Consider the following 15123-nt stretch of genomic DNA (forward strand, 5'->3'; position numbering starts at 1 on the left):
TAGAATTAGAAAATAGCTATTTGAGGGAGTACACTGGAAACGGTATAGCTTTTTCCCTTTTCTCTTTTTTTTCCCCATTTTTCTTTCTTCTTGGTGTCCTTACTCGGGTTTGCACCTATTCCATCATGGGCTTCCCCTGGTAGCGCCCCAACCCTCCTTCCACACCCCCCAGAGCCCACTGCCAAATCCTTGGGCTCGGTGGGAGCAGGTGTCGCTCTATCTCCAGGATTAACCTGATGCTCTTCTGCAGACTGTCCAGACAGCCTTACTTGAGCAGGCCCAGTGCATCCTTCGTTACCGTGTGTAAGGTCGCCGTGGGAATGAGCCATAGCCATAGGCCCACAACTCCATGGTATATTCCCAGTTTGGACAGTATTGTGATCTACAGTTTGCGTCTGTACAGTGCTCCTTGAGGGCTGGGGGAGATTAGATTGACTATGAGTAGCATTCTGATAAGACTGGTGGAAAAAGTCCTGGTTCGCCCTTTCTGCTCTTCCACTCTGGACTAGAGTCTGTAATATCACAGTTAACAATGACTCTATATGCTCTGATCCCCCAGGAAATTTCTCCAATAATGTGAGAATCGATGCTAGAATCTTTTTTAATGTAATCATAGCTTCTAAAATTATAAGCTCTTGTGGGGACTCTGCAGGTACAGGATTAGTTCTTTGATGCGGGCAGGGAGAGAGGTGCCGATATATAGAATCAGTAGAGCAGAAACCCCCACTAGGCGAGGAACTATTATTAATAAACTTAAAATCAGGGGCGGACTCCACCAAACTATCACCAAAAGCTAGGCGAGCATTAGGTGGTTCTCTGGGTCCTTTTGCATTCTCACTTGGCACTAAGCTACACGGTATGTCAGGAAGCATAAAGTCCAGGAACATCAAGGAGCTCTCACTTACATAGTCGCTTTTCCCTCTTATGTTACCATTACTCTGGTCGCTCCGATCAGCAGATCTGTTGCCTGATGGCAGCAAATTGGTGGTAGAGTGATCGCAGGAGGTGGGGGGGGCTTGAATGTGCCACCACAGTCCTCCACTCCCTGTGATATCCAAGACCTACACCTCAGCCTCGGGGGGCCCCAATACACTAAGTGGCTCTTCGGCATAGAACACAGATTTCCACAAATTTGCTTCTTAAACACCTTCACCTCCTCATCCACTGGCACGAACCCTAGTGATCCAACCAGAGTGAGTTCAGTGCCTTGGACAATGCTTCCGGCAGCTCTTTTCTCGCCGCCTCTCACCAAACCTTAGTCATCAACCCCATGGTCATTAGCATAGTCATTTTTCTCCTGGATCCTAGACCCCTCCTTCTCCTTTAGCTTTACATTGGTCTTTTCATTGGTCTGTTGCGGCAATGATGCCTTATTCACCTTCTGATAGAAAGTCTTTCTATAACCTTTAAAGATATGTGCCTCCCTCTCATAAGCGAGTCTCTTCCTCTCATCCCAAAAAAACATTCTCAACCTGCAGTAGTATTCTTGTTGATGACTAATGCCTTTCCAGCTGCAGGGGACCCTAGACTGGATGCAGCAATGTTGCCCTTCTGTAGACCCAGCCCTTCTCCCCCTCCTGTATGTTTCATTCCTTTTGGTTCAACTTAATAAACCTCTCATACTTCTGTAGGAAACCCGCTTTCCCTCCCACATGAAGGCGTCCTCTCTTTCCCCTTGCATTGCACCTCTGATGATGGCTCCTGTTGTCCCTTTCACTCCCCAAACATCCTGAACATTGCCTCAGTGATCTCACCCACTTCATCAACTGCTGGTGTCAGTGCACATCATAGGGGAAGGTTAGGCTGCAGTACTCTCCTTACTAGTCCATCACTTCTCTTTCACCGCAGGCTGTACTGCAACTGGTGAGCAAGTTAGAGAGGCCCTGGATTTCTACTGGTTTTTTTCCATGCCTCAATGCTAGCCTCTTCAAATGCCTTCTTTGGTTTTTGGTCACTTTATCGGGCATCTTCCCCTCTCGGTTACCTTTCTTCCTGGTATTCACTTGCTCCCCAGTGGCAATGAGTAAATGTTCCCAGTCAATGTAAAAATTTAATTTGTGTCCCTTCTGTGTGTTTTGTAGGTGCATGCCTATGGGACTGAGGTGGGGTTGGTGGCACATGCCAAGCTCCTTCCGTTCTCATCTATTTGCCTTCACAAATGGTGTGAAGCAAGCATAAAATGCTCAGACTTCCTCAAAAACCCACTGCAAAAGTGGGTCCCCAGTAGGGCATCACCGCTGGACCCTACCTCATTCTCCACTGTCAGGTCTACTTTGACATTCTGGGGCATTTCCTTGTCTCCCGTCCTTCCTCTGGCTGTCTCAGCCTCATTGCGGTTGATCTAAAACAAAATCAACTTAATTCTACTGGCAGCTGCACTGCTACTACTTAAGTTCATTAAATTAGCTTGCCACTACTCTGGCTACCCTTGTGAAGAGGGAGATGGCATTATTAAGACAGACTTGCATGGAGGTGAGGGGCAGAAGATGGGGTTGTGGCAGGGCATGTAGGCGCTAGACCATGTCAAAGAATCAGGAAGCCAACGGCACCAGGCACTAAAGAAGGAAACGAGAGCCACCTGGACCTGAAAAGGAACACATTACTCTACTGTAGTCACTTTACAACTCTTTTGCTAAATTGCCTCATCCAGCAAGAGAAATAGTAAATGTACCCCTTTACTCCTCATGCCATGATCCCATAGAACATGATTCACTCCAGCCCCGCTTTGCAGCACTGCCTCTCCCTTCAATGAGCTCTCCGAATCCCCGGAGTTACTTTCCTTGTCCTCCCGCCCCCGGCCATCTCTTTCCCTGCTGCCTTTGCTACTATCATATTGATCACGACTGCAAAACAGCATCACACCTTCACTGCAGCTTTTGATCGCGATTTGCTTCCCCACTCCACATAAGACCGCTAATTGCCATTCTGTAGAGGCACTTACATTTCACCCTCCTGCCATATGAAGTCAAAAGACAGCTTTTTAAAACCCTTTAACCATAAAAACTAACAACGACGGTAGCAGAGGATTATTACAGCCAAGAATGCGGTCTACCCGCCAAATGTAATTGCAGGCCGACCTTCGGGTTAATCATGGCGGAGAATACTCCACTGTGATTCATCCCCTCTGACGGCCTCGTGCAGTAAGGTCCGCCGCTGCTGACCTGTGATTGCACACACCTAATTTAGATGGCCGTAATTAAATGTCGGTTTTCACTGCCCGTCACTGCTAGGAAATCCCTGGCAGGCAAGGGGCAGTGAAAACTGCTAAATGTACCCCTTATTATGGGACAAGGACTCCCATAATGAGGGAAGCATTGCATTTTTTATTTTCCTGTTAAAAATGTTCTTGTTGAAAATGAAAAAGGGACTCTGTTTTTTTTTTTACAACGCTCCATTCCGCTGACCGAGCCATGCACCTAACAGAAAAATGTATTGACAGAAATCGCAGTGACGTAGATTCCTACCACACGATTACAAATGACTGCCAGCTTGGCAGTCAGTTATAAATGTGATGGGCAGGCCCTTCACCAGGGTGACAGAGTAATTTACTCCCCCACCCTGGTGAAATAATGACCCATCCACCCGAAATTAAATCACCCCTGAATAATAACCTTGCACCACACCTAAAGTGCCCACCTGCTTGAAATGTAATCCCATCACGTCCACTGCTCTGAATTTGTTTGGTCCCTTCCTGGAATGCAACAGTTCTTCCTAAGCAGACCTACCGTGACACCTCATTGTCCAGCTCCTTAGAGCCCCCCCCCCAAGTGCCCCTGATTACCAATCAATGACATGATACACATCACCTTTCTGTTCACCATAGTCCCCCTGCTGCCTCTGCTTTTTCCCCATGTCTCATGGGCATTACAACTGGCCATTTTAAAAGAAATGCAAAATGTTGTCGGTCTTCTATATCAACCTAATATTTGGTATGTTCCCCACCATTACCATGGAGTTACACCTGCATTCCATAGACCAGCAGTTTACTTTTGCTTCAGAGCCCTCACTGTCCCAGCTGCTGTTCGATACCACCTCCAGTTCGATACCACCTCCAGTTCTTTACAAAGGTGTATGTCTTATTAAGGGCCTGATTTAGAGTTTGGGGGTCGGGTTACGCCATCACAAACGTGGCGGATATCCCATCTGGTGTATTATGATGTCCAGAGACTATTATGGGATCGTAATACCCCTGATGAGATATCCGCCATGTTTGTGATGTACTACCCACCTCTGACAAACTCTAAATCAGGCCTAAGTCACACAGACACACTCACTGTTCCTCTAAGTCAAATCATAGGCCTCACACCTATTTTGCTTGCTCCTGTATATATATAGGAAACAAACAAATTTCATCTTCAATTCTGCAGCACCCTTTTCACTTAAAATGGCTCTGAATTACAGCACACCATTAGACTTCTACATCAGCTACCACTAACAGCTTCCTCCTACGCCAATACATCATGATCATCCATCTAGCAGAAACTGTGACCACTATGCTACAAATGCATTGGGCAATATCGCAAAATAAAATGGACGGAGTGTTGAAACTTTTCAAACACTCACCCCTAGTCACAGATCTGGGGTTTAATCCATCGTTATTTTGCTTGCCACATCACCCCAGTTCAGGCCCAGCTATATGCAAATCAGTCTTGACCCTGCTCCTAATGGGAGCAATCCAGCCCGAACTGCCAAGCCTTTCATCATATGCTTTCAATGGTTATATCTGATTCTATTGGGCGACAAGGCCAAAAGCTCTAAAACTCTTTAAGGGTGTGCATCAATCAGAGACATTTGTATGCCAGAATCTGGGTTGCTATGCACCTACTTCCAAATATAAGCTAGATGTTAGCCACTTTTAAAGTTGCCAAGATCTTTACCATGAGTGATATGACTTCTGCATTTCATCAGATTGTGCTACATCATTATTCAAGACATTTTCCTTTGTTTATCACACCTGAGTGTGCCTTTAGGTTCAGTCATATGCCCTTTGGGGTGCTTTAAGCCTCAGCTCAGTGGTCCTTCAGCATATTGCAGTGTCCCTTCTTAAAAATCTATCTAGTCTGTGATGTTTCAAAGATGATGTCTTAGTTTATGGTCGGGATGCGAAGCCACGTGACAGGAATTTGGCTTGGTGTTGAGTATTTAAGGGGGGTGTCACATTGAAGGCTTAGAAGTGCAAATGTGGGATTGTTTCTGTGGATTATCTAGTTTAGTGGTTATGTACTGAAGGGGTTGAGGGCAAGGAGGGTTTGGTCAAGGATATTGCTGAATCCTCAGTTCCAGAGAACAATTTTATCCCAGATTAATTGCTATGGGTAAAGAAAAAGAAAATGCATTCCATGCATGAATTACTCAAGAAAAATGACAGTCATCCTGAGAGATGAAAAAGATGAAGTGCTTAGAACTGTGAGACTGGAAGTCACTAATGCCATTTGCCTCAAGCCTTTTGACATTCCGGGTCCTTGTGAGAATTTTGCTATTGCCAGCCAAAAGGGTTTAAGAGCCGTATTTCTTCAAACTAGAAATAAAAAGGATGAAGTGGTTGCATTTGCTTCCCAAAGTTTGAAGGAAGCAGAACCCAGCTCTTCTATCATTCAATGTGAAGCTCTAGTGTGCTGGTGGGCAGTGGAGCGCATACAAGTGATTTGTGTTGTTGTGAGATTACCATTTGAGTAGATAATAAGCCTTTAGTTGTTTTGTTTATGACGGTTTGTGGGTAAGGCCAAACCCAGAATTGCCAATGGCAGTACAGACTACAGAAATGTCATTATCAGGTAAAATACATTCCTTTGGTAAATACTATATTTGTTTTTTGTTTGTTATGGTTACTTATAGTTTTGCCAGAGATGACAGATAAGCACAAGGAAGAGGAAATAAAGATAGTGAGTTTTCTTTCTGCAGCCACAGGAAATCTGAGAGTGAATAGAAAACTGCTTCTGGAAGAAAATGTGTTTCTGGGTAAGGTCATGGAGTATATGAATAAGGATTGGCCTTTTTCAAAGAAAATTGACGCCAATTGAGTCCTTATCGGTATGTGGTTGTCATTAATGGTTTCCTGAGAAAATCTGCTGGTTGTTCCCTGTGTGATGCATAATAGAATTATAGAATTAGCATATGAGGGACATCTTGGCATTAAGGCGATGACAATAGGGATTGAGGGAATTTTTGGTGGCCTGGTCTGGATAAATGTGTTGACCACTATGTGAAGAAGTGCATGTCATATCTTATTGGTGACAGATCCCAAGTCACCATACCTAATCTGGTAGAGTTGGTGCCGATACCGGATAAGACTTGGGTAAAATTAGGTTTTGATATCATTGGTCCTCTTGATGTGTTGAAGGGAATGACGTGATGCTGTAGTCGTTGATTATTATTCTCTTTAGTTGGATGTCAAGTTTTTCAATTCTATGAACAGGTCTAAGGTAATTGAGGTCCTACAGACTTTATTTGCCAGGGAGGGGATTCCAGATCAAATACTCACTTATTATGGTGTGCAATTTACATCTTATGAGTTAAATTAATTTTTGATACATCTTAGTATTAAGCACATTACTATATCTTTTTACCACTCCAGAAGCAATGGACTTGTTGAAAGGTGCAACAGAGTGATTAAAGATAACCTACAACTGTTGATTGCTAGCAGGATGGTTGGCTGCAGAAGATAAGGAAATTACTGTGGGCTACCCACACCACACCCAATGGTAAGATGGAGGTTTCACCTTTTTCTCTCGAGAGATAGGGTGCCTACCACTAAAATGATTTGACCCTGGATTAGAAGATTAACCCTACCTGTGGTTAAAATGTTGAGTGTTCCAAATAAGAGGTTGCATGCGCAAATGAAATATGTCAAGGAACAAAGTGAATGGTTCAGTGTCAAGGCGGGGGATGTGGTGAGACTGAAGTTGTCTGGTTTTGTTCCCAAAGGCATTCCAAGATCTCTGAAGCAGTAAGGGTTGTGGAGGTAAGAGTGTGTGGTTATGCTTGGCGATGGGAAATGGTAGAATAAGGAAAGGTGGTCTGCACTTCCAGTGGAGAGTGCCTCTCGTGTGGTGTCCTGAAGGAAGAACATCGTAAATCCGGAATGTGGCATCCTCTGGGTTGTAGGTTGAGCAATCTGTCTGTGGGAGAGTTTTGGAACCAAGGAGGTTTCAAAGAAAGAGGAGGATGAGATTAGTAAAACAGATCATATTTAAGTTGTCTATCAGGCTTTATATTTTGTCTAACTGGTTTTGGATTTTTTTTTGGGATGGGTTTTATGTAACATGTTCCATTTCGTTTTTGTTTATTGGTGAAAATGTCTTTGAATTTAGTCTCCTTGCTCTGTATGCCAAATGAAATGTATCTAATGGAATCCTGGAAATCGAATTTTGTCTGTCGTGTGAAATGTCATATGGTGTGACAGTTGCTCCCGGTGCCTCACCCTTCTGGTCATATATACTGTAACTTAATGAAGTAGTCTGATCACTTATGCTTCAGATGCCTTTTCGGTGATCCAAGTCCATTATGCAAATGTTAGATTTTCTTATATTTTAGTACTCCTCTATCTACCTCGCAATGATGTAATTTTTCTATTGATGTGGATCCATATTTTCCATTTTCTTGCAATACTCCCACATATGATGCATACTGTAAACCGAGTTGTATCAAGTCACATATCCACATATCTTGGGTGCCCAGGCTTGCCAACATTGATTGGACAACATCGTTTTTCCACCATCTGTGTCAGTAAATTTAGTACATGGCAGAGTTTGCAAAGAGGGTTGACTGAACACAGTGAAAGACATATTTTAATGTGTCCCATAGCAGAAATTTCAGCAACCTCTAGCAGAAAGTAATTCAGGTAACACAGATGATACCATATCTAAACATTTTCATTCAATTCCCCACTGTGCCTTATTGTTTCTGTGTTCTATGTTGGTGACTGCTTTAATTATCTCATTCTGTGCCCCTCGGATGGTGCTAAATTGTAGTCCTACATCAATGTTTTGTGAAATGTCCCTGTTTTTGGTTTTTGAAATCTGGTCTTTCTATGGATGGAGACTGGGCTTAGTGGACCCTTTGTTAAACTGCTATGACTGCGACTCTTGGCCTCTTGGATGCTTTGGATGGTGGGGTGCCTCCCTGGAGGTTTAGTTGGTGTGCTCTGCTACACCCCATACATTACTGCTCTGCGTGGGGCTACTGGAGATCAAAATGGCAAAGCATGGCCATGACAGAGCTTCTGATGTAACTATCTTCGGTGTCACTGACTGAAGCTCTGACCCTTCAAGCATTAGAAGCCAAATTTGATGCTCACTCAGCAAAGTTCACAGAATTCCTGCAGGCCATTCTTGATACTAAACGGGCCCTCAAGGCAAAAATTGACATGGTATCCATAGTTACGCTGTTACGGGAAGACCACAAAAAGCTCAAAGAGAAGGTTTTGGCAAATGAGACCTCCTTGCAAGATTTAATCCTGCAATGTGCAATTTCACGCATCGGTGGGGAACCACATTATGCAGTACATCACAGAAAACAAGTACTATAGAGGCTCATGGTGAACTTAATACCATTAAGATGATAGTGCCGGGACATAGTATACAAACTACCTACAGGAGCAAGATGCAGCTCAGTGATAAGATTCAGTCTCTGGAAACAAATTTGTGATTCTGAGCATCGGGCCACTACTGTCCCACTCTTCTGCCTGATTTGGCCAATGTGAGGAAGCAGTATAATGAGAGACTAGCTTGCTTATGATTGATTAATTATCAAGAGTATGTTGCAAAACAACATGAACAAGGAGGACAGAGCAGAGAGCCTTTTAGCATGGTTGTTGAATTCAAAGGTGACCAATATCCCCATATGTGCTTTTCAGGATCATACAGCTAAACTTCTGCATACTCAACCTGATAATAATGATTCAGCCGCACATTTTTACCAGCCCATTTACACCCCCTAACCTCCAGGAGCCAATGGGGGCCGATGTGTCCATATTTCTTGACAATCTGGCACTCCCATATCTCACTCTGACCCAAAGGACTTCCTTGGAGGTCCCCCAGTTGCTAATGGGAAAGGCATCAGGGATGATTGGCCTACCTTGACTCTCAAGTGGTGTATAAGAGCCAGGTGCCACTACGGATGCTCCTCATGTATAATGAAGCATTTATTGAATGGATTCTGTCCAAATTCCTAAAGGAGGCTGTGACTGTGGTGTTCCTTAAACAGACCCAAGGTGGAGTCATAATGCCCACTGTTAATGCAGATAGGAAGATACTAGATAAATTACTCACAATGAGAATCCAGCACCTTATGCCAACTCTCATTCATATTAACCAGTTTGTTTTACACCTGCCCGCAACACCTTCCTCAACTTGCAGAGACTGTTTCATATTATGAGTAAGGTTCCACGTGGTGAGGGAACCCTGGTCCTCCTCTCCACGGATACATAAAAAGCATGTAACACTATTCTGTGTCTTTACCTGTATGTGGTTCTTCAGAGACTGGGCTTCGGATCTAAGATCCTTCAATGGCTTGGACTATTACACACACAACCGCTGACTAGAGTGCACACAGGTAATGTGGTGTTGCAGCAGTAACCCATCAGCCGAGGTATGAGGCAGGGTAGCCACTGTCACCCATTCTTTTTGCCTTAGAGATGGAACCACTGGCTCATCTGCTCCATGGACGGGGTGCAGGAAACGCATACTGTATCCATGTTTGCGGACAATACATTACTGTACCTGCAAGTCCTCAAGGTATATCTCCCCAGCGTGATAACATTATTGACTTACTTTGGCCAGCAGTAGTCATTGCAAAATAATTGGACTAAGTCCTGCTTGAATCCTCTATGGTCAATTCCAAGACCTGCATGGATGGATACAGGTGGTATCCCTGTGCCTCGGGAAGATGATATGTTTCAATATCTCGAAATATAAACATACAGGGACAAAGAGAGACTGAATACTGGCAATGTTGGGCAAGCCCTTTCTAATTCCAGGCATTCTCCCAATTTCTGGTGTAATCTTCCGCTATCACCAATGTGCCAGATAGCTATATCAACCATTAATTGTGCAGTTCCCTAGTGATAGTCCTTATAACCAAATTTAGGCAGTAGGTGTCCTCTTTAGGAAGCACAGACTGGCACTGCAATGTCCAACAGACTCCTCGACCTCAAAGGAGCCTTTCTTTAAGGTAAACAATCCATCGGAATTCTAAGGATAATAATGCTTCCTGAATTTGTAAAAAGCTGGTCAAAATGTTTCTTGCCTTTATTGTCCCTGCAAGGATCAATGGCGAGTCGTCATGACTTTAATAAGATACCTAATCTGCTCCTCTTGCATCCTACTTAAGTGTATTATTTTAAACCCACCTAAAGTGACCTGAAAAAAAGTGCCAGATAAGTGAGCAACTACATTTTTTGCAACTTAAGTCCCTCATTGTAAAGACCCATGTGAAACCTAATACTGCAATAATTAGGCCCCCTGGGAACTCTTGGAATATGGACAAGGTGCTCATTTGCCCCATCAGTACTCCCTGCTTTGAACCTACCTTTCTCTACGGTCATAAAATCACTCACATGTCTCTTAGGATATTACATCCGAACCAGGGATGTAAATTGCATTGCAGCACCAGGTCAACAAGGAGCATAGCCCAATAATGCCACTGCCTAAATAGGGTGATAAGGACCATTACTACGGAACTGCACACAAAACAGTTTACAAATATACTCGAGGGAGGTTGTGTGCTGGACCGGAATTCCTCGCATTTTTGATTTATGCTGGATAGCGGTAGCCAAGATGCTGCTGCTCCCTCGGGTTCTCGATCACTTTGCAGTTCTGCCGATCTTCATACCCATGAGACTCTTAGGATATCAATATCCTTCTCAGACAACTGATATGGGGAAGGTGTAAGAGATGGGTGGCTCTCAGTGTCCTGTTTTGTCTGGATAATGGGGAGGGGGGGGGATCCCAGCACCTCGAATTATAAAGCATATATAGTGGTGCATAAACTCCAGTAACCCATGCACTAACTAGCAATGTGGAGGAGAACACCAGCGGGACAGAATTGGCCCAATACTGAACCCTATATCTCTACGAGGTGATTCTGCGCAACGTGCCTTTGCCCAGAAACTGCTTACAAGCTATACAGGTGGCTAGATGGTATTGGAAAAGGTATAGGAGAGACTAGGCCTTTGTAAAATATAAACCCCAAATATCGCCACTTTAGCGCTCTCTGAATTTCAAGTCCATAAGGAGACAGCATAACCAAGTGTGGACTGATACTGAGATTCTCACAGTGAGAGGTTTATTCTCTAATGGTAGTCCCCATTCCTATGAGACTCTTACTGATACATGGGAGCTGGGTGTCAGGCAGTTTCTCACACACATTGTCCTATTAGGAACAATTAGAAATGCGAGGTGAGGGAGAGGTTGTGCCCCCCTTTAATGACATCTTATGCACAGTCCTTATGCATGGGGGCGGGGTTGGAGCAACAGGCTATAACTGGTGGTAATATAATGCAGGAAGTGTTAATTAATGTTACCAATATTGTTTGACCCATTGCTTCAGTGTCTTATAATGCAGAACTTGGCAAAGTGTGACGGCAGAGCTGTTAGGCGCACAGGAATGAGGTTGTGCTTCTCACAGTTATAGCAGCCATACCGAGTGGGTGTTCAGGATGAGACAAGGGCAACAGTGTTATTACAGTCAGCCAATCACAGCTAGAGAACGTGTTGCACAAGTTTTAAAGTATTTCAGAGTGGATAACAGATCACTGCCAGACAGCAGTAAGGGTGAATTAATTCAGTTTCTAATACATTTTCAGTGATTGTTATGCTGTGTGGCCGAGCTGTGGGTAAGCATTCTATTTATAATGTGGTATAGATATGTTAAACTTTTTACATGTACGTGTGAAACATGGTATCTTCACTTCTCCCTACATGGGTGCTACTTGCAAGACCACATGTTGAAACAATGTACTTGTTCAGGTGCGTGACGTATAAACCCTGAATTTATGCATCTGACTCCAGTGGCGTTGCGGCCATGCTGAAAATGGCATTGAGCTGCTTGCGCACTGATATACAGAACACTGGTACAGACACATCTATAGGTGTGCCTCTGTATATTTCTTGGGAAAAGAGTGGGGGTGAGAAACGAAACTGACAGCAGGGGTGGCAAACAAAACAATTGGTAAGTAATGGGGGGGGTGGGGGGAGGGAGTTAGAGAAGTACCTGCAGGGAAGGAGAATTGGAAGGAAAAAGGTTAGTCAATAATTCTTTGATGTACTCTCGCGAACAATTCTTTTTATATTTTATTCAAGAAAACGCTGGTTGTTTCCAATAATTACAGCTCCTTATGTTAAATAACATAAAGTTCTTGATATTCCTCACTCAAAAGCTTTAACAGTTATTTTCAAAGTACATTGTGAGTTCCTAAAACAAGCCTATATATCCAAAGACAAGTATCTACTAAGGGGGAGCTATGAGATATTTACCAATGTGTTTCTTGGGCTAAGGATGAGCAATCTCCCTTCATCAACCACTAGTGCAGAACTAAATGCCACCCCCTTGTCACCTTACCGGCATGCTGTTTTTTCTCAGTTTGACAGAAGAATTTCTGTTTGTGCACTTGATGGTAGTACCTCGTCTGAAAAAGGTGAGCGGGGACTGAAATCGCGAACACTTCTTGGGCATTTGACTCCTCAAAGGGGCAGCCCCTGTCAAAACAAAACATGAACAGCAAGCACCGCTGAAAGGACACAAACTCTTTAAACAGAGGTGCCATCTCAGAAGGTGGTGCCTTTAAGCATGTTCCAGAACTGACACCTGCTGCCAAAGGGAAACAACAAATGAGTCATCAGTCAGCACAAAAAACAAGTCACCTAGTGAAGCCCCTTACAGGCATTTGTGTTAAACCACACAGAACATTAACAGTAAAGAGATTACAGTAATGCAACATGTTTTGTTTTTTAAGCACTGGAAAATTCATCGTACAAACATGCTGATGAGATTCACTTTTAATATTTGTTGTGGCAAGGAGTTAGTGAAACATAGAATTAGAAGCAATGCAAAGGTCATCTGGTGAGAAGAAAGTTCTAGTCTTATCTCCGGTGTCCCCCCTCCTCCAAGTACCATGATGTTGTTCATCATTGCCCCAATGCACACCTCAAAGTCCCTTCTGCAGTCTCCCTCAGCAGTTATAATATAACCCTCACTGAATGTCAAATGTCCAGAAGAGAACAAAAAAAGAAATCTGAGATTTAACAGGTAGGGTTACCACAATGGGTTTGTGCCACTTGACACTGAGAACGGGGTGACATTTCCACAAACGCGGCACACAACTGGGATCATGATTTTCCAAAGCAATGTGTCTAATGCTGTGCACCTGTCTAGGTGCCTTGTATGGCATGTGCCCTACTGTATACAGGCCTTCACATTCTGCTATTGGGGTGTAAGTTAAGTAAGTGGTCAGAATGCATGTTAACAAAGTGTTCACTGATTTCTCTTTTTATTGTTTATCCTATATACAAAAAGGCTGCATGGGATAATGCATCTGAAGTCTGCCATTTATGTATCATTTGCACTGTCTTGTTGAGAGCAGCATTTGAGATTTAAATATGGTTGATATTTTGATATTAGAAAAATTGAAAAACTTAAGTTAATTTGCTCCATTTTATCCTACAGCTCTATCTGATTTCTTGGTCTTTGAGGTTTTCCCACAGACCGATACCTGTTTTTGTATCACATTCCAAAATCCTCTGGGATCCAGCTTGGCATGTGGTATGTATGAATTACTTATACTTTTCTCCTTTACCTGAACTACATAGGTTGTTTAAAGAGTGATACAGTTGTAACATGATTAGAAAGTTGTGTTCTTCTCAAGCCTTAAGTTTGCACCACCACAGAAATAAAAGACAAGTTAAAATATGTATATAGTTGATTCAAGGCAGTAATGCTGCATAAAAGGCATTGGTCATGACACACTGAATGTGCCAATTTCAGCAGAATTAGGCCTTGAGCAACACTGGTAGCCTGATTCAGACCTGGTAGGTAATGGGATATCCAAAGCTACCTTGACAAAAAGTTATTCCCAAATGAAAAGCAGCATGTGTAAGTTCCTCCATCATAGAAATAGCATGGTGTAGGAAGCTGCACCAGTGACCTTCACTTCTGAAACTGACAATGTTCTCTAATTTACCCACCGCTAAATCGGCCTTATATCGAATAAGAGCTCTCCAAGGTCACTTTGGCCAAACAACTACAAAGTCAAATGCACTAGTCCACAGCCAATGGATCCCCCTCCACCAAATTGTTGAATGTATGGGGTCTGTGTACCTTACATCATAACTCTGAAGGTCTGGTATAGGCCAGGCTAAGTGTAGGAGGCTGGCCTGGTTTGTAGGGGGTACCTATGGTACTTACACCTTATACCAGGCCCAGTTATCCCTTATTGGTGAAACGTAGGCAGTGTCTAGAAGCCAGGCTCTCTAGGGGTAGCTGTAGCTGAGCAGCCAAGGCGTATCTAGGAGACATGTAAAGCTCATGTCATACCACTGTAGTCACACAGTACTCCCACACATGGAAGAAAATACCCACTGTTACAAAAAATAAAGGTACTTTATTTTGGTGACACAAACGGCAAAAACACCATAGAGACTTAGGAGGTATGTAATACACACATTATATACACTAGTATGCAGAAATAACTGTAAAACAATTAGACAACAGTGCAAATAGTGAAAATCACAATAGTTAGAAATGGGCCTGGTGGGACACAAACCATATACTAAGAAAGTGAAATGCGAATGTAGGTTTCCCACCTAGGCGAGTGTAGAGGGGTACTGTGAATATTAGGAAACACCAAAGGTAAGTAATAGACCCACCCCAGAGCCCAGGAAAGCAGGAATAAACCACAGTAACTTTCCTAGAACACACAAGAACACAAGAAAGAAGATAATGCAAGAACCAGAAGACTGCAAAAAACCAACAATGGATTCCTGGACCTGAAGACCTGTGGAAGAAGGGGACCAAGTCCAAGAAGCACTAAAGAGTCCAGGGAGAACAGGAGCCCCTGCTAACCTGGGTGAAGGTGCAAAAGAAGAACCACAGGTGAAGAACAACATGCAGGCTCCTGATTGGTGCAGA

At 43.4% G+C, this 15123-nt stretch overlaps 1 protein-coding gene across 1 annotated transcript in view; it reads left to right on the forward strand.

The window, feature by feature from the left end:
* LOC138259058 (mediator of RNA polymerase II transcription subunit 1-like) overlaps positions 1-15123 on the forward strand; it is a 582859-nt gene that overhangs the window by 533986 nt on the left and 33750 nt on the right. Inside the window, exon 15 of the mRNA XM_069206503.1 lies at positions 13663-13758. Coding sequence (XP_069062604.1) covers positions 13663-13758 — 96 coding nt within the window. The remainder of the gene's footprint in view (positions 1-13662; positions 13759-15123) is intronic.

The sequence above is a fragment of the Pleurodeles waltl genome, chromosome 2_1 (genome assembly GCF_031143425.1).
Source record: "Pleurodeles waltl isolate 20211129_DDA chromosome 2_1, aPleWal1.hap1.20221129, whole genome shotgun sequence".
Classification (NCBI taxonomy): domain Eukaryota; kingdom Metazoa; phylum Chordata; class Amphibia; order Caudata; family Salamandridae; genus Pleurodeles; species Pleurodeles waltl.